This window comes from Chelonia mydas, chromosome 27 (genome assembly GCF_015237465.2).
Source record: "Chelonia mydas isolate rCheMyd1 chromosome 27, rCheMyd1.pri.v2, whole genome shotgun sequence".
Taxonomy (NCBI): Eukaryota; Metazoa; Chordata; order Testudines; family Cheloniidae; genus Chelonia; species Chelonia mydas.
The window spans coordinates 14,063,808-14,082,253 of NC_057860.1; the positions used below are offsets into that span (position 1 = coordinate 14,063,808).

The window sequence follows — 18,446 nt, forward strand, 5'->3', positions numbered from 1 at the left end:
GTTATTAAAAACCGTCAAAAGGCAGGAAATGGAACATTAAGGCAACTAGCTCTTATCTCACAACACCAAAAGTAAAACCGGGGCATGTGAAAACGGGCTCTGAGCTTCCTGCAACGCAACCCCAAATAACACAATTTCATTAAATTGGGGGGGGGGGGGAAGCCACCTGCATTTTTAGTTGCTTCCATTCACAAATCTCAACGGACTTTACAAACAGTAACGAATCCTTACAAATCCTCAGTAATGTGCTTTTTTCATTGCCCATTACTGATGGGTATGTTGAGTCTCAGAGAGGAGAAGTGACTTGCCCAAGGTCAGACAGTGAGTCAGTGGCAAAGCCAGGAACTGACTCCTAATTCCTGTTCTGGCCTCCTGCAGGATTCTACTGCCCCTCCAGACAGCAGGCCGCGTACATAATCCAGCAGGTGAGGCACCAGGCTGAATCAGGTGAGCTTGACTCCTGGCTCTGCCACTGACTTGTGTAGCGTTAAGCAAGCCACTTAAGCTCTCTGTGCTGTAGCTTCCCAATCTGTAAAATGGGCATAAGAATGGTTAAGAGGCTCCAGATAGTTTTATACCGTCTCCATAGACGTCAGTATGCAATCTCACAAGGCTGAGAGCCGTTGCTCGGTATCTGTGGAACATCAGACGTATTTGGAATTCGATCTCCAGTGCAGCCGTGCTGCCAGGCAACCAGAGGAGGCGGGAAGGGGCCCCTTTGCCAAGGCAGAGATGCAAATATAAGTCACCAAACAAGTTATCATTCCAGCCAGCCCCACTGATCTAGGGCAACTGTCCCAGCTGCTGCCAAGTGCAGGAAAGGTTCTAGAACCCAGCCCTGTCAGTGATCTCATTATCAGGCGGGTTCTGGAACCTCTGGGCTAAATACACATTTCAAAGAACATGTAGGAGGGGAAAGGAGAAAGCCCAGTAGCGCCTCGGAGAGGAGCTTCTTCTGCTGTCTCCAGGCTTACGGACATGGATGACACCTCGGCTTCAGCGGGGTACTCCCACCCCCACATGGAGAGAAAGATGAGTGCCATGGCTTGCACAGTCTTCAACGAGCTTCGACTGGAAGGGAAACTCTGTGATGTAGTCATCAAAGTCAATGGTTTGGAGTTCAATGCCCACAAGAACATCTTATGTAGCTGCAGTTCCTACTTTAGGTCAGTGCTTGATGCAAGCCAAACAAGGGAAGGGGCGCAAAGACTGCTTGCTGGTCTCTTGTAATTGTTTTAAGATGGAGTTGGGGTGGACGGAAGCCTTGGAACTGGCATCCATTGTTTAGCCAGAGTCCCGATAACGGCCTAGAAACCGGTATCAGGCCACCATCTAATATTTAACCATAGCCCTGGAAACTGGTGTCCAGTATTTATCCACAGAGCAGGAACAGCATGGGAAGGGACATTCTGGGATTCCCCGCATTCCCCTGCAAAGATGCCTGGCTTCCTCCCACATAAGCCAGAGGAGATTTCAGTTGCCCTCCGTTGCAACAAGGCAGCCAGTCATTCTGTGGCTACTTATCCCCAAGGCCCCAACTCATTTCACACAGGCCAACAAGCCGATCAGAGTTTGGTCGCTGTCCTGTAGTCTGGTTTAAAACCCAAGGTGAAAAGGTCCAGCCTGCCACGGCTCATCCCTGGAGTCGTCTACCCACCTGGCTTGGGAGCTGGTGAAGAAGGGATAGTTGCGTAAAACAGCGGATTTGATATGGGCTGTTTGGTTAAAGTGCTGCTTTATTTTCCAGGGCTTTGTTTACCAGTGGCTGGAACAACACGGAGAAGAGAGTGTACAATATCCCTGGCATCTCCCCTGACATGATGAAGCTAATTATCGAATACGCCTATACGAGGACAGTCCCAGTCACTGCTGACAACGTGGAGCGGCTACTGGCTGCAGCAGACCAGTTCAACATCATGGGCATTGTCAGGGGGTGCTGCGAGTTCTTAAAGTCTCAGCTGTGCTTGGAAAACTGCATTGGCATTTGCAAGTTCACAGAGTACTACCATTGCCCGGACCTGCGGCAGACGGCCTACATGTTCATCCTGCATAACTTCGAGGAAATGGTAAAGGTGTCTACGGAGTTTCTCGAGCTCTCGGTCAATGAGTTTAAAGACATCATTGAAAAGGACGAACTCAACGTGAAACAAGAAGATGCAGTGTTCGAGGCCATTCTCAAATGGATTTCCCATGACCCCCAGAACAGGAAACAGTACATTTCAGACTTGCTGCCTAAGGTCAGTTTTCTGCTGCTTTTCTCTTTTCTTATTCACGCCGGCTAAACAATGGAGGGTGGCACTGAGAGGGACTAGAGTAACAGCTCCTTAAACTGGAATTAGTTCCTTTTAATGCACAGGAAATGTATAACAGACAGGGGCTGTGCAAAGATTTTCCCACACTCAAGCCAGCCCATAGGCCCCAGTCCTGTAATCAGATCCCTGTGAGGGAGCCTGGAGAGTCCACAGAGCTTTGCACAAGCATGAGGGCTGACCAGGATAGCAGCAAATCACTGCCAAGGAGCCCGAAGCTGTGGAGGGGGAAAGCTGGACTGTGGTACCAAGAATCTTTCTTTAAACCAAGGAAATTAAATCCCCCAAAACTTAGTTAACACAGTGTTAAGATTGCACAGTGGTGCCTTGTGCCTTTCCAAAATGCTGAGTGGCTAATTTAAACCTGAGACCCAGGAAAAACCAAGATAAAATGGATGAATCCCCCCACCCTGCAATGCAATCTTAATTTGCCCTCTCGCCAGTGCCCAGACACACCAGTCACACACACCAGCACTCTATCCTCATGGATAGATCCCATGAGCATTGTGGGATAAAATCCAACACGAGTTCCTTGCTAAGGCAAAACTAGGGTTTAGGACAAGTGTTGCAGGCAGGAGCTACTTACACCCTGCACTCAGGCACTGAGCCTGCTCCACACAAACCACCCCAGACCTGCAAAATTGTAATCACTCCTTCACCCTGGTCCCAAGGATTACTTCACTTTACCACTGCTGACGTCTCTGAGACCACTGTTCTGAGGGACATCCCACTGTGACAACCCCTATGGCAAGGCGGCATCCTTGTGTGTGTCTGCTGAAAATTCAGCACTGAAATGAGTGCGATCCCCCAAGGTGCCCATGTCCCTCTTGTCATATCAGTCACAGCTGTATCAAGGTGCTCCAACGAATCCCAGCACCATTTAACACAGCTACGCCCAACACAATGACACAACGGGAGCGTATGCGGATCAGTTCTGGAATTCAAATCAGTGGAACACAACACAAACAATGGCATGCTCTTAGTCCTTCCACAGATCTAATTATAAATTAATAGATGTAGAAGTCCAGAAGGGACTATTAGATCATCTAGTCTGACCTCCAGTATCACACAGGACAGAGAATTTCATCTAGTTACTACTGTATTGCACCAAATACCTGTGTTTTGAATAAGGCATATCTTACTGAAGGGTATCTGGTCTTACCAAAGACTTCAAGAGATAAAGAATCCACCACTTCCACGGGTAGTTTGTTAACCTTTGCACTGCCCTTTCTGACCCATTCCAAGTGGCTATGAACCTCTCCAGGGGGGCAGAGAGTTAAGGCTGCATTGTGGGGGTGGCGTCTGCCATAACTTAGTATTTCTTGGTTTTCAGAAATTTAAAGTGAGCCGCTCTCCACATTCTGGAAGGGTACAAGGCACCACTGGGCAAACCTGACTCTGCCAGCAGGAAGTTTGGAGGCATTTAATTAGATATACAATACAATACAGCAGCTAGTGAGGCCAATGCAGTTTTAGGTTTCCTATACAGAAACATTGTGTCATAGATAAGAAGTAGCCCCACCCCCTGTGAATCTGATGTATCCATACCTACAACAATACATTCAGTTCTGCCTCTTTATAGAAGGGCACAGATGAGAAACTGGAAGTGTATCACATTATAAGTAGAATGATTAGGGACCCAGAGGGACTGACTGATGAGGAAAGATTAAAAGAATTAAGTCTGTATAACTTAGCTAAGCAATGGCTGAGGGGAGGGGGTAGAGAAGGTATAAACACCTACAAACCTGGGGCGAACGTGCCAAGGGAGGAATTATTTGGTGGGGTACCAGGGGGCTCAAAGATGTCTTTGGCTAAGGAATAGTCTCCCACAGGAAAGGAGGGACAGCTGTATGGCCTGAGAGATTTAAAACTAGACTTGGACAAACCCATGGAAAATACAGCCTAGGGAGGAGTCCTGCATGAGATGCCATGGAATGGGCTAGATGTCCTGCTAGGTTCTCTCCCTCTCTGATTCTACGAATAGCCAGCAGTAGTAACAGCCTTTGGTCAGTGCCAGAACCAGGCCTGATTTGAAGCAGTGACCCGTGAGGGCCTGGAAAGTACGGTATTCCCTTTAACAAGCCTCTCAGCTTGCCAGTCTTCCTTTCAGACCCCCTGCTCCACCATGGTTGAAATCAAACTATTTCTCGCTGGCCAGTCCTGTAGTACGTAAAAACCATCCAGAGATGGCTCTCAGAACCACCCACGCTGCATCTCGATTCCCACCTCCCCTTTACCTTTCTAGGTCCGACTAGCGTTGATGCATGCGGAGTACTTTATGAACAACGTTAAGATGCACGATTTTGTAAAGGACAGTGAGGAATGCAAGCCTGTCATCATAAATGCACTGAAAGCCATGTACGACCTCAACATGAACGGCCCCTCAAGTTCCGATTTCACCAACCCGCTCACGAGGCCTCGCCTGCCCTATGCAATTTTGTTTGCTATTGGCGGATGGAGCGGGGGTAGCCCAACCAACGCCATTGAAACGTACGACGCCCGAGCAGACAGATGGGTGAATGTCACCTGTCAGCAGGAAAGCCCCCGTGCTTACCATGGCGCTGCCTATTTAAAAGGTTACGTCTATATCATTGGCGGATTCGACAGCGTGGACTATTTTAATAGTGTCAAACGGTTTGACCCGCTTAAGAAAACATGGCACCAGGTCGCTCCCATGCACTCGAGACGCTGCTACGTAAGCATCACTGTTCTTAACACCTTCATCTACGCCATGGGAGGGTTCGACGGCTACGTGCGTCTCAACACAGCAGAACGGTACGAGCCAGAGACAAACCAGTGGACGCTGATTGCACCCATGCACGAACAGAGAAGTGACGCGAGCGCCACCACGCTGTATGGAAAGGTAAAAAGGACTTGAGATTTCGGAATGCAGCTGCTGCCATAGCCCTCCCCTCTGGTGAGCAAGAGAGCAGGACTGGTACCAAACTGGAGTCTGTAGCATGGTAGTGTTAAACGGTGCATGTTGTAATAGTCACCTCTAGGATCACAGGGATTTATTGGAATGCAGAAAGAACCAACACCAGCACCCACGTCCTGCTAACCCCCCCAGATCAAATACAACATCTTAACAGTAAGGCCTGGCCTGCACCTAAAACTTAGGTCGACCCAGAAACGTCGCCCAGGGGTGTGGAAAATCCACACTTCCGAGAGACGTAGATAAGCCGATCTAAGCTGCGGCATAGAGATGGCTGGAGCCCTGGAAGAATCCTTCCATCAATGTAGCTGCCACCTCTCAAGGGGGTGGACGACCGGCTGTGATGGAAAAAACCCTTCTGTTGCTGTAGCACGTCTATGCTACAGGGCTGCAGCACACACCTGCAGTGCTGTGTGTGTGTTGCTGTAGCGTAGGCGAGCCCTAAGTTACAGCACCATATATTGATGCAGGTGCAGTCTGCTCTGATAAGTACAATAGCCTTGACATTCATTAGTGTTGGCATTAGGGTCAGGGCCTCAGCTGAGGGCCCCATTGTGCTAAGCACCTACAGTTAACAGTCTCAATGGATAAGGCAAAGGGAGGAAGGGGAAGCAAGAGGCATGTAGAGGGGACGAAGTGGCTTGCCCAGTCAGCCTGCAGGTCAGTGGCAGAGCTGGGACTAGAATGCAGGTCCCCTGACTCCTAGTCCAGAGCAAAATTCTGCTTTTGAGCTACAACTGTTGATTTCAGTAGTTGTACAGACATGGTCCGGAGACAGAAGTTGGCCAGCGCTTGTTATTCTTTTTTCATAAGCTTCTAAAATTACAATCTTTGGAAAAATACAAATGTAAGCATTAAAAGGAAACAGGAGCAAAGGTACCTTTTGTAGCCGCTCCCCTTTTCTGAACGTAGCTGATGAAATCAGTGTCCCAGGACTGATGTGAGCATTCCCACGGATGCCGAGGTGTGGTTAGGATGCCCAAAGCTAGTAGATGGGAGAGAGACTTACTCCACAACATGTGCTAATATTGATTTGATTAATATTTTTTCCTGTTATAGAGCTATGTATGCAAAAATCTGTCAGAGCAAGAACCTCTCACACAATTGTAGTACAATTTTAGATGCAAAAATACTTTGTAAGTTTTTGGAATTTTTGCTAGAGACATGCATGTGGCAAGATGATTTTTAAAAAATTAACCTGTAGAAGTTAAATGTTTTCAGGGTTTAAAAAAAAAAAGTGGAAACAATGCATCTCAGGATCCTGGAGGCCAGAGTAGTCATGAGACAGCGTAACACAGAGCAGGGGGCACTAGGAATCAGGAATGCTGGGTTGTAATTCAACTCTTCCATGCATTCAGTGTCACATCACCAGTCTGTTTTTCCCGGTTATGGCAGGCCCTTAGAGTGGGAGAGGAGGCCTATGAAGTATATTTGTGATGTGTTCTGAAAATTTTGCTGAAAGGAGCTGTAGCAGTGGAAAGTGTAACAGACACACTCACTGGACTGGTGATCAATTTACCAATCTGTCACTCTCCACTTCCCAACTTACCCTTTAGACTCTGGTACGACAGACCTCGGGTTGTCCAAGAACAGGCAGTTAGCTAGCATGGTGAAGGTAACATAATGGTAACATAAGAATGTGGAGAAGATTAGAATAGGGGACTGCAATCTCTTACCCCTGCTGTTGAGCTAGAGGATTCCTAGTGCTTCTATAGAACTCCCATCTCAAGAAACAGAAGTCCAAACTCAGTTCCTCAGGTGGTCAATCACTGCCCTTGCATTAACCCTGGCCCAGGAAAAGAGGCTAGTCCTAAACAGGATAGGATCATTTCATTTCCCCCCCACAAATAGAAATATTGTAATCTTTTTAAAACAGGTCTATATATGTGGTGGGTTCAATGGAAATGAATGCCTATTTACAGCTGAAGCATATGATGCTAAGACAAACCAGTGGACGCTAATCGCACCAATGAGAAGCAGAAGAAGCGGAATAGGAGTAATAGCTTATGGAGAACACGTCTATGCGGTAAGGTGACAGCTGTCAGCTTTCATTATGGCGGATGTACGTGTGGCATTCGCTCTAGTTAAAGTGCTCGAGCAGTGCTCATAAATTTCACTCACCCTCTGTCTACAGGTCAGATTTCAAGAGGCAAGGTCGAGCAAAAAAGAATGAACTGCTCATTGAGAAGGGGCAGAATAAAATGCATTTTTCCTCCATTTAAAACATAAAATATAAGAACGGCCAGAGTGGGTCAGACCAAAGGTCCATCTAGCCCAGTGTCCGGTCTGCCAACAGTGGCCAATGCCAAGTGCCCCAGAGGGAATGGACAGAACAGGGAATCATCAAGTGATCCATCCCCTGTCGCCCATTCCCAGCTTCTGGCAAACAGAGGCTAGGGACACCATCCCTGCCCAGCCTGGCTAATCGCCATTGATGGACCGATCCTCCATGAGCTTATCTAGTTCTTTTTTGAACCCTGTTATGGTCTTGGCCTTCACAACATCCTCTGGCAAGGAGTTCCAGAGACTGACTGTGCGTTGTTTGAAAAAATACTTCCTTTTTATTTCTTTTAAACCTGCTGCCTGTTCATTTCATTTGGTGACCCCTAGTTCTTGTGTTACGAGGAGTAAACAACACTCTTATTTACTTTCTCCACACCAGTCATGATTTTATAGACCTTGATCATATCTCCCCTTAGCCGTCTCTTTTCCAAGCTGAAAGTCCCAGTCTTATTAATCTCTCCTCATATGGCAGCCATTCCATACCTCCAAAAGAAGTTTTGAAATAACAGCTATAGCTTTGAAATAAAGCTTGGCAGAGAATTAGCCCTGATGGAGAAACATCTTTCACAGTCCTACTGAAGACATTTCACAGGTCCAATACCTCGAGAAATGCTGTTCTTGGATGTGCCCTACTCAGTCTTTATTTTTAACTAGTGGCACGGGCAATAGGCTACCAGTGTTCACAGGACCATCCCTCAGAGGGTGCGGGGCCCGGGACAACCCCCACGCCCCAGGCCCTGCCCCCACTCCACCCCTTCCCCCAAGCCACTGCCGCACCTCTTTCCGGCTTCTGCCCCCTCCCCCGAGCAATGCTGGGAGCTGGCGGGGGAGGGGGGAGGCAGGCTGGGGTCAGGGTGCTTGCTACTACCAGTGCCAGGCCCCCTGCTAGTCCTGTCCGCCCTGGACCCTGCGTCCCAAAGCGCAGGGCCCCCCAAAGCGCGGAGCGGTTGCCGCAGTCCATCCTATGGGTGGGACGGCTCTGACTGTACATACACAGCATATAGAGGAAAGTTCTCACCCATGGTGCGGCTGTTAGGGTGGGAATTGAGTGAGGCAGATGCAGTGAACAACATACAGTAAAAACTCAGAGTTACAACACCAGAGTTATGAACTGACCAGTCAACCACACACCTCATTGGGAACCAGAAGTACACAATCAGGCAGCACAGAGATGAAAAAACAAAACACCAAATACAGTACACTGCTGTGTTAAACATAAACGACTAAAAATAATAAAGGGAAAGCAGCATTTTTCTTCTATATGGTAAAGTTTCAAAGCTGTGTTAAGTCAATGTTCAGTTGTAAACTTTTGAAAGATCCCCCATGTTAAGAGTTAAGAACAACCTCCATTCCTGAGGTGTCATAACTCTGAGCTTCCTCTTGCTTCAGTGAATGAAGTGTGCACTCAGTCCCTTTTTCATGGAATTGGGTTTTCTGATTCTCCTTAGGCATTTAGTTCCAGATTAGGACTTTTGCGCTAAATTATACTCATCCCTTTCTGTACATGCAGTAAGATCAATCTCCTCAAATACAATATAAAAGTGTTCCTATAACCTTAGTTGCAGGTGTAGAATGTTATAATAATCTGGACCACTGAGGGTATGAAGATGTTTTCTTCAATGTATATGAAATTTTTACAACATACCCCAGATGAACGTAGAGGAAATGAAAGTTTAGAATATGAACATCTCCTAAATTCATAGATAACTATTCAGCTGTCTCATTCCACAAAATTTAATCTAAAATAGGTTGTGAAAGTAAGTCATGTTTATAGCTCAACTATTTAACCTCCAGTAACATCTAAGGACTTAATGCCAGCTGAGGAGAAAGCTTGGTACTGACAGTTATTGAAATAAATACTGTACCCAAGAGAACTTATATGAAATCAGAAAGATAACAGAATATTTTAAACAGGTAGGCATGAATTGTGACAAGAGGCTACACACATCCAAGGTTGTAGAAAACTTGAGTTGTATTGTGTTTGAGAAATAGTTTGGAATACTGTTATATGCAAAAGGGGCAGAGCTAAAGTTTCACTTGGAACCTTGTTATTTCCCCACTTTGAATGCTTAACCTCACAACCTTACAATTCTCTTCATGTAGTTTTTAAATGAATTTTGGATTATTTCTGCTTAATTCATATACATCCTGTGCCTTTGCCTCCTTTAGATGTAAGAATGTAAAATTTGACTATTCCAACGAATATTTCTGAAGGTTAGATTTTACCACAACTAGAAAGAACAAGTCGCCTGCAGTAAGGGAACATGCAAATTAAGGGTCTGATTTTCAGAAGTGCTCAGTACTCACACTTTTAGTCAATGAAGCTGAATATGCACAGAATTTGGCCTACTGAATATACATGAGTCCTAAACCCACGTAACAATTCAGCCACCTAATGTAGGCCCTTCCTCAGCTAGTAAACTCTGTATTTCTTTGATGTCTACAGGTAGGAGGCTTTGACGGCGCCAACCGTCTTCGGAGTGCAGAAGCCTACAATCCAGTTGCCAACACCTGGCGTACAATCCCCACCATGTTTAATCCCCGTAGTAATTTTGGCATTGAAGTGGTGGATGACCTTCTGTTTGTGGTGGGTGGCTTTAATGGTTTCACGACCACATTCAATGTTGAATGCTACGATGAAAAGACTGATGAGTGGTACGATGCCCATGACATGAGCATATACCGTAGTGCTTTGAGCTGCTGTGTGGTGCCAGGACTAGCCAATGTCGGGGAGTACGCGGCCAGACGAGACAACTTTACAGGGTTATCACAGCGAGATGAAGTCAAATACTCCTCTTCGACAAGTACCCTACCTGTATGAATAGCTCCACTTAGCTAATAAAGTCTTCTAAGCAAGAACTGTATGTATTCACTTTTTACAATAAAAGCAATTGGATACAAACTCACAGGAATAGTCAGTCCTAGAAATTGTTTCATTCAATGGAGCCAGACATCTATCATTTACAAACATGGGTTATAGTGCTGAATAGTGCATATCTAGCAAAAAAGCATATGGAAGACCACAATCATAGAGAAATAAAATTTTTTTATTACAACAAAGCATTAGTACAATGTTTAGTTTCAAGAATTTAAATATTACAATATTCTTTGTTTCAAACAAACTCTACTTTACCTTACAGGAAGCAATGTAATTCTTCCCGGTATGGAGGGTACTGCTTGTCCAAGCAATTGCAGAAGCCTGCACTAAAACTGACAGAAGAGAACAGCTGCCTTATATGTCATGGGATCCAGAGTGATGTGGATCCATGAGGAATATCTATGACTATTAATGTTCTTCAAACATCTAGTTATTTCTACATTTAACATTCATGTTATTTACAGGATTATATCCTCAAGAGTGCTTCCACTTAAACTGGTTATATTAAAGATGATTATATTCTATTTGAGAAGTGGCTGAAAATAAAGCTAAGCCATACAAATACACTTATATTAACTGGGTCCTTTACAAACAAGTCTAACACTACAGTATACTATTGTAATTTCAGGTCAAAAGGCTCTTAAACTTTGTTAATCTGCACAATGCAGTCTGCCTCTAGTAAACATAACTATACATTGACCCAATAGTCCTGTTATTTTACTGTTTACTGTAATGGAAAAATAATTTGGGGATAACATCAATAAGCAGTAGCAGAGAATACTTAGTGCATTTTAAAAGACAGCATATATTCTAGATATTTGGAGTGGTGTCTTTCTGACTTTGTGCAAGAAGTATTAAAAATACATACAAAACATTTACTTACTAATAGACCATTCAGGTTGTTATAAAATACTATGTACACATATGGCACCTAAAAATGATTACATTGCCAGTCTAGCTGGTCAGAGGTTTACGCTACTTTGCTAATATTTTGAACAGAAAGATAGGACACAGAACATGCATTTTATGGCATGTGTTTAGTACAGCAAAGAAGGTACGATTGTCTTAGACGGTAGAATAGTCTGAATATTCCACCTGATTTGTTTCTTAATGAAAGACACAGACAGGAGTCCGTTTAGTTATGCTTATTGGATATAGGAGTAAGATTCTTGTTAGTTTAACTACCCTGCTGTAACTATAGCTGAAGAGTGCCCAGACTTTTACCAAAGGGGTGTTTTACATGTACCACACGCTACGCTAATCAAGGGCCACAAGGAACTTGTTAAATGGCTGACAGTTAGTGGCCTGAGTCAGATCCACAGCCAACATATATTTACAGTTTTTCCATCTTACAACAACTACTTTGTGTACAGAGGGCAGGTAGCCTTTTGTTTAAACACGAGTGTGCAGATGCCACTGAGCCACATAAATTCGATGCAAAAACCCTACTTAAAAATGAAGAGGTCCCTTGGGACTGGCATAAAAAGAGACTACAGTAAAACTGACTATGCGCCATCGTGCCCATCACTCATCATGCAAACTGAACACACCAGAAGTGAGATAAAAGTGCATCACATGGTAAATCATGGCTGGCATTCACAAGTTAGACCACCCGGGCATGAAGTTATTTTTACATCTTCATTTAAGAATCTTAAGATCTCATAAGATGTACAAAAGCCAAAAGTTTTTTCATGGTAAAGGCAGTTATTAATTTTTGTTATAACCAAACAAAATCATGAGACGTTTGCTTGTGCATCCGCTAGCCTAGGTTGATCTGTGGTGATCTGCAACCCAAAGATTTTGCTTAGATTGCAATTAAAATATGATAATCATGATATTTTACAAGCTCTATCAGCGCTGTTGATAAACTACATTCATCAGCACCTTGCCAAATGAGTTCATGCAGGTCTTTCAGAGCCAATAACTTCTGGATGTCGGCCTTGAACTTGAATAAGCTAACTGATTTCCCCTCTTAAACAGGTGAGGCCTGCCTTGCAAATTTCGCCCTGCCCACCTACTCTTGCAGCGTAATTCAAAAGCCAAGTAAAATCCAACATGATGGCATTAGCATGTGATTAGACTGTATCTGAGCTGTTACATTTTCATGGTAATTTTTACAAGCCTGGATTAGTCTGAATATTACAGCAAGGCAAGTTAATGATACAGAAAATGTCAAGTGAATTTCAAGAGGAAATATTAAAGGTCATATGCAAGTCAGAAAAACCTGTACACATCATGCAGTTGAAAGACTTACCTAGTATTTCAGACATGATCTAGACTGCCTGCTGAATTGGAAAATGAGAAGTGTCAGTTCAGAAAGTTAAACTTTTTAAAAAAGAGTAAAATGTTTAGAAGAGCTTTCCAAAATTAGCTGGCCCCAATTTAAGACACTATACCATAAAATGAACAAGAGAAAGTAAGCAGCTTTTTCAGCAATGTTTGACTGTGTAGATGTTTGGGATACACTCGTTACTACTCCTTTCCTTTCCCTAAGATCCTGAGTTAGGCCTACAGTGGAAATAATCCAAACAGTTAAATAAAAGGAAGGCTAGGGAAGAAGAGGGGGTAGAAAGGATAATGGAATTCACAAGAAATAATTGAGAAAGTTTCACGATGAGAATAAGGTGAGAGGGCTTAGTAGAGAGGATTACTTCTGGGCAAAGATACTTCTATGGGACAATGTGTTGGATATTTCCCTTAAAGAATATTGTATTAAGTAATCGAGAACCAACATGGCCCTATTCATAAAACAATCTCAGATGTCAAAAAAATTAAACGGCTTAATTTCACCCCAATCATCTATAAATGCTGCAAACAGAATAAATGGAGAATTCAAACATTTGAAGACTGTAAAGGCTTAAGATCACTAAAAGCTTCTCATTGGCAATTAAAGATTTCAAGAACTGATTGTTCCACTTCATCAGAAACACAAAGTGCTAATTTGGTAGGGAACAGTGTGGCATTGCTACTCTAAGTTTATAGAGAAAATATATCAAAGGCAAAAAAGTACTGATTGTCAAAGGCAGACTGGATACAGGTCCACTTTTCAAACTTTTACTGGAATTAAATGTGTGCCATGTCCGGAAAAAACCTTCAAACAGCTCAGTCTTTAATACCCCACGATGAAATAATTTTGCTTTTAGTAATCCCTAATGTCCCCAGATATTTTAGAAGTGGATAGTTACTTTTTTACTGTTAACATTTTTACTGTTTTCACTCATTTAATCAGGTTGATTGTTTGCCTAAGTTTCTAATCAAGCTGATAAAGAAGAGACCCAGAAACATGAAGCATTTCGAGATAGTGAAATCATCCCAGGTGCTGTCTCAAACCCCATTTTAGTAAGTCTCTGATGTTTTACCAATCATTTGTTGTAAGTAAACTCTGGCATTTCTACAATATACAGAAACAAAATATTTAACACACACAAACATCCTGAAGTAATTTTAGGAAAAATGATTGTGCTTTTATTTTTATATAATAGGTATTCCTACCAATTGCATGTGCCCTCAGTTCTGGAGAACTAAGTGCACGGATGCCAATTGTATGTGAATTTCAGCTATTCAAAAGAAGAGAAGCTCAAGGAATATCAATATGTAAGTGCAAATAAAATTGATGCTTTAAGAATACCTCTAAATGTAACGGTTAAAAAAATGTGCTAAACTGGATTTTTTTTTTTTTTTTTTTTTACATTGAAGGAACTGTTGACAGACTAAATCCATATAATGCCTTGAAAATGAGGGTTGGACAAGAGAATTAACAGATTCTGCATTAAATTTTCTTAAAGTGTCAGGCATTTCATCACATCCCCTTAATAGGGATTTAGTTTTCCTGGGCTACAGTATGCTCTTCTCCACGATACATGAGAGAGGGGGATTTTAGGTGTTGGTTAACTATTTCTCATCCTCAGTATTTAAGTACAGATGTTACTTTTATGCATCAAACCAGCCACCAGTTCAGTTATCCAAATCTTAATATATGATGGCCATGTACTGAGCCTTACAAAATAGATAGCACTGTATTCCTTAAACCAAGTTTATTAGAGGAATGGTCTTCCATGAATTAGCACTCAATCTGTGAGCGGGGCATTCTTCGCAAGCTTAAAGAATGCCGATGTATTTCCTGCATCTGCCGTATTCTATCCTTTTGCCACATCAAATTTTGTGGCATAGGATATCTTTGTGTACCATGCAAGCATCTGAATGGGATTCTCACATGGCAGGCTGTTGCTCTACAGCGAGGCTGCGGCATGGGAGGGAGAAGCATCCATCGCTTTCTCTCAGCACAGTAACGATAGGCCTCTTTTCTGTATTGCTTATCTATATCATCACTGTTCTTCCACCCACCAATGATGAAAACATCATCTTTATAATAGCAAATGGCCGCCCCTTCAATGCTAAGAACTTCTGGAGGTAAACTTTCAAGAATTTCCTCTGGTATTCTGCCAGATATCTTTCTCTTAGCCTCTTCATTATCTATGGGATAACTCTTGGGGCAGCATGATGCTGTCTGGTAAAAGTTTGTGTTGGCAACAGACATTTGAAAAGAGCAGTAGTTATCAATGAGTGGCAGAGACTCGATGTCTTGCCAGTGCCTTGTCTCTGTGTCATATCTAGTAATGACTGCCCTTAAACCATCTTCACTATCGTCAACTGGGGTTCGAGCAGCAATGTAAACAAATCTATCTTCTACGGTGACTGCTTTGACATCACGAAGGATCTTTGGGGCTGACTCCAGGTTGTGCCATTTGTCTTGCTCGGGATTGTAAATGGTTACATCTTTAAAGCCAGGACTGAAGTTACCATGTCCACCAATACTGTACAAGTTTCCCTTGACTTCAGTGAGGCCAAAAGAATGCTTTCTGGTTATTAGATGAGAGACTTGCTCCCAGACATTTCTGTTGGGGTTGTACTTTTCCACAGTCTTGGCAAAACCAGGTTCCATGGAGCCAGCCACATAAACATATGATTCTGTAACAGCAACAGCATGTCCGTCAAGGTGATTATGTATGTGCGGTAAGTTTACCCACCTGTCTTCATCAATGAAATACCCTACACACTCACTTAAATAATCCCCTCCCTCTGACACACCACCGATCACCATGATGACATCCATGTTTTGCCCATAGCGAGGCAGCAATGATACGGGATAGGCAGAATGTTGTAAATTACCAGATTGCAAGTTCTCAGCCCTCAGGGCATGGCTTTCCACAGCTTCAGACACTAATTTAAGACAGGCTTCATTACTGGATACTAGCCTTTCAGATTTGACATGCCGGGTAAGGTAAGTGGGTTTCATCTGAGACAGTCTGAGCAGTTTAAAGAGTTCTTCAAAGTACCTCTCTCTTTCATCAGCATTTCTCTGAACCCACTTTAAGACAGTCTCAAAAAGAACTTCTTCAGAGTCCACTGTGATTTCCAAGTCTGAAAGCCAGTCTCTGAGGAGGTGAAAGGGTAATGTGTAGAACTCTTCATCCTGGATAACTTTGCAGAAGTTCCTTCTTATCATGTCTGCAGCTTTCAGGGCAAGTTGGTTCAAGGAATACATATGAGCTAAGCTATGAACAGCCACACAGTTGGAGAGATTCAGTTTTTTCTTCAGAAACTCTCCACAGAATTCCTTTAACCGCATCAATAAAAACCTGAAGAGCAAACAAAGATGAGTTAAGACATTAACTGAGGGAAGTGAGGTTAAGTCCAGTCATATAACTAACAAAAAAGTGTTTATACTGCACAACAGCTAAGTCTCTGATGTACTTTAGGAAGTCAACGTTACATAATTGTTCTTTTACCACCTCCCTTTAGCCATCTTGTAGCCTACAGACACATGCAAGGGCTGCAAGCCAAACTGGAATTCTGGCTCTGCTCACTAGGTATATTAACTACTGGTGGAATGGGGGCACCTACTAGATCAGTGCATTTAAGTTCAGATGCCGCCAACCAGTCCATTGTAGCCTCTAGCAAATTATCCCTAAGGGAGATGAATTTAGTGTGTCCAATCTCCATGGTGCAGCTCAGGGAAGCTCTCTGGAGGTTAGGATGCTGTGCATGACATGTGCCCACTCCCAGCAGGGAAGCTTTGATCCCTTCACCTTCAGAGAATTCAGGAGGTGTAAAATTTAGCTAGAAAAGGTGGGGCTAATTACGAGGATACAGAGATGAGAAGATGGGACAACATGATCCTGCTCCTATAGGAAGGACACAAGACTCAGGAGAACATGCCACTGCTCCACCCCCACTACTGATCATCCCTCCACAACTCCCCTGCCAGCTCCAGCTTTCCTTCCAGGCCCCCCCAGGTCCAACGTAACCACTTTATGAGTAGCTGCCGTCCCTCCAAGCTCCCTCTCTCTTACCCACTACCTCTGCACTTTACTTACTAGCCACCTCCATCACCTTCTCTCCCTTGCCCTTTCACCTGTGTGCCTGCGCTACACGAGCTTTTACCTTTCTCCACTGTGCCTCCCTACCCCCTCACCTGTCTCTCCATCCCCAGCCACCACTCCAGCTACAAACAAACCAGGCCGCTAGCTAGAGGGGCAGATTTAGCCTGGCCACTCCACGCTGCACTGGATCAAAACGCCACTCACTGACATTTGGCCCAGCCGCTCCTCCATCTGACAGAGGAGCACCTTCGGCCTATTGGAGGAGGGAACACACTGAAGTCTTGCAAGGACGAGGGGAGGCGCAGATGTCTTAGGCAGCCTCTGGCCAACCCCTTCCCTCTGTTCACCTGTTGGCCACCCCAGCCCCTGGCCTGCCACCACACCTGTCTGCCATCTCCTTCCCTGCCCCCATCCACCGGCCCACCCCAGCCCACCCACATTCCCCCCGCTCCTGCTCTGTCTGGCCATCTCCTCTCCCCCCCACCCCCTTCGGCCTGCCCTGCACCAGCCCATCCCCCCCGTCCTGTCCCCCCCCCTCACCTGTCGGCCATCTCCTTCCCCCCCCAGCCCACCCCATCCTCCCACTCCTGCCCTGTCCCCGCCCAGCCCCCTCACCTGTCGGCCATCTCCTTCCCCGCCCCCCCCCCCCCCCCGCCATGTCCCCGCCCCCTCACCTGTCGGCCATCTCCTCGCCCCCCCCGCCATGTCCCCGCCCCCTCACCTGTCGGCCATCTCCTTCCCCCCCCCGCCCCCTCACCTGTCGGCCATCTCCTTCCTCCTCCCCCGCCATGTCCCCGCCCCCTCACCTGTCGGCCATCTCCTTCCTCCTCCCCCCCCCCCCCCCGCCATGTCCCCGCCCCCTCACCTGTCGGCCATCTCCTTCCTCGCCCCCCCGCCATGTCCCCGCCCCCTCACCTGTCGGCCATCTCCTTCCTCGCCCCCCCGCCATGTCCCCGCCCCCTCACCTGTCGGCCATCTCCTTCCTCCTCCCCCGCCCCCCCGCCATGTCCCCGCCCCCTCACCTGTCGGCCATCTCCTTCCTCCCCCCGCCGCCCCCTCACCTGTCGGCCATCTCCAGCACCTCGTGCACGTTGCCCGGGCTGACGCGGATGCTGCCCGTGTACATGAAGCCGACCACCGCCTCCACCGTGTCCGGCTCGGGGCCCCCCTCCGAGCTCCACTTCCGCAGCTCCACGCGGCCGGAGCGCGACTCGGCGAAGCCGCCCGACAGCAGCGGGGTGAAGTAGTCGGTGGCGGCGGCCAGCACGGAGCGGTGGGCGCGGACCTCGCGGAGCGGCCCCCCGCCGCCGCCGAAGGCCAGGGTGATGTCGCAGAAGAGGTCGAGGCGGCGCTGCTCGTTCTGCCGCCAGGCCAGCTCGCCGCAGTGCGCCGGGCACGCGAACTCCTCCGCCTCCTCGCCGGCCGCCTCCCCGCCGCCGCCCGCCGGGCCCGCCTCGCCCGCGCCTTCCCCCGCGGGCCCGGGCTGCGGCTGAGGCGAGGCCGCGGCCGCCGCCATCTTGCGCGCGCTACCCAACGGCGCCCAGGGAGACCGGCGCGCGCGCCGCCGGAAGGACGCGGGAACTAAGGGGGGGCGGGAGGAGCACGTCACTGAACGTGCGCGCCCCCCTCACGCAGGCGGTCAGCGGCACGCTGGCGGG

At 46.2% G+C, this 18,446-nt stretch overlaps 2 protein-coding genes across 2 annotated transcripts; one reads left to right on the plus strand and one right to left on the minus strand.

Annotated features, from left to right (window-relative positions):
* Positions 1-50: 50 nt before the first annotated feature.
* On the plus strand, positions 51-10,560 carry KLHL10 (kelch like family member 10). The gene is made up of 5 exons (XM_007054715.4): positions 51-1,166; positions 1,748-2,237; positions 4,555-5,172; positions 7,121-7,270; positions 9,974-10,560. Exons 1-5 carry the CDS (start codon positions 979-981, stop codon positions 10,346-10,348), a joined length of 1,821 nt encoding a protein of 606 aa, XP_007054777.2. The 5' UTR covers positions 51-978; the 3' UTR covers positions 10,349-10,560.
* On the minus strand, positions 10,557-18,324 carry KLHL11 (kelch like family member 11). Its single transcript, XM_037887020.2, has 2 exons — positions 17,850-18,324; positions 10,557-16,044 (listed from the first exon to the last, which is right to left on the minus strand). The coding sequence occupies exons 1-2, from the start codon at positions 18,302-18,304 to the stop codon at positions 14,466-14,468; spliced, it is 2,034 nt and encodes a 677-aa protein (XP_037742948.1). The 5' UTR covers positions 18,305-18,324; the 3' UTR covers positions 10,557-14,465.
* Between the last annotated feature and the right edge of the window lie 122 nt (positions 18,325-18,446).

Excerpts from the sequence above, each read along its gene's own strand:
- KLHL10 (XM_007054715.4), top strand. The coding sequence starts at position 979 with ATGGATGACACCTCGGCTTCAGCGGGGTACTCCCACCCCCACATGGAG. Across the intron at positions 1,167-1,747 it reads AGCTGCAGTTCCTACTTTAG|GGCTTTGTTTACCAGTGGCT; the intron begins GTCAGTGCTTGA and ends TTTATTTTCCAG. Across the intron at positions 5,173-7,120 it reads CCACCACGCTGTATGGAAAG|GTCTATATATGTGGTGGGTT; the intron begins GTAAAAAGGACT and ends TTTTTAAAACAG.
- KLHL11 (XM_037887020.2), bottom strand. The coding sequence starts at position 18,304 with ATGGCGGCGGCCGCGGCCTCGCCTCAGCCGCAGCCCGGGCCCGCGGGG. Across the intron at positions 16,045-17,849 it reads GTGCTGGAGATGGCCGACAG|GTTTTTATTGATGCGGTTAA; the intron begins GTGAGGGGGCGG and ends TTTGCTCTTCAG.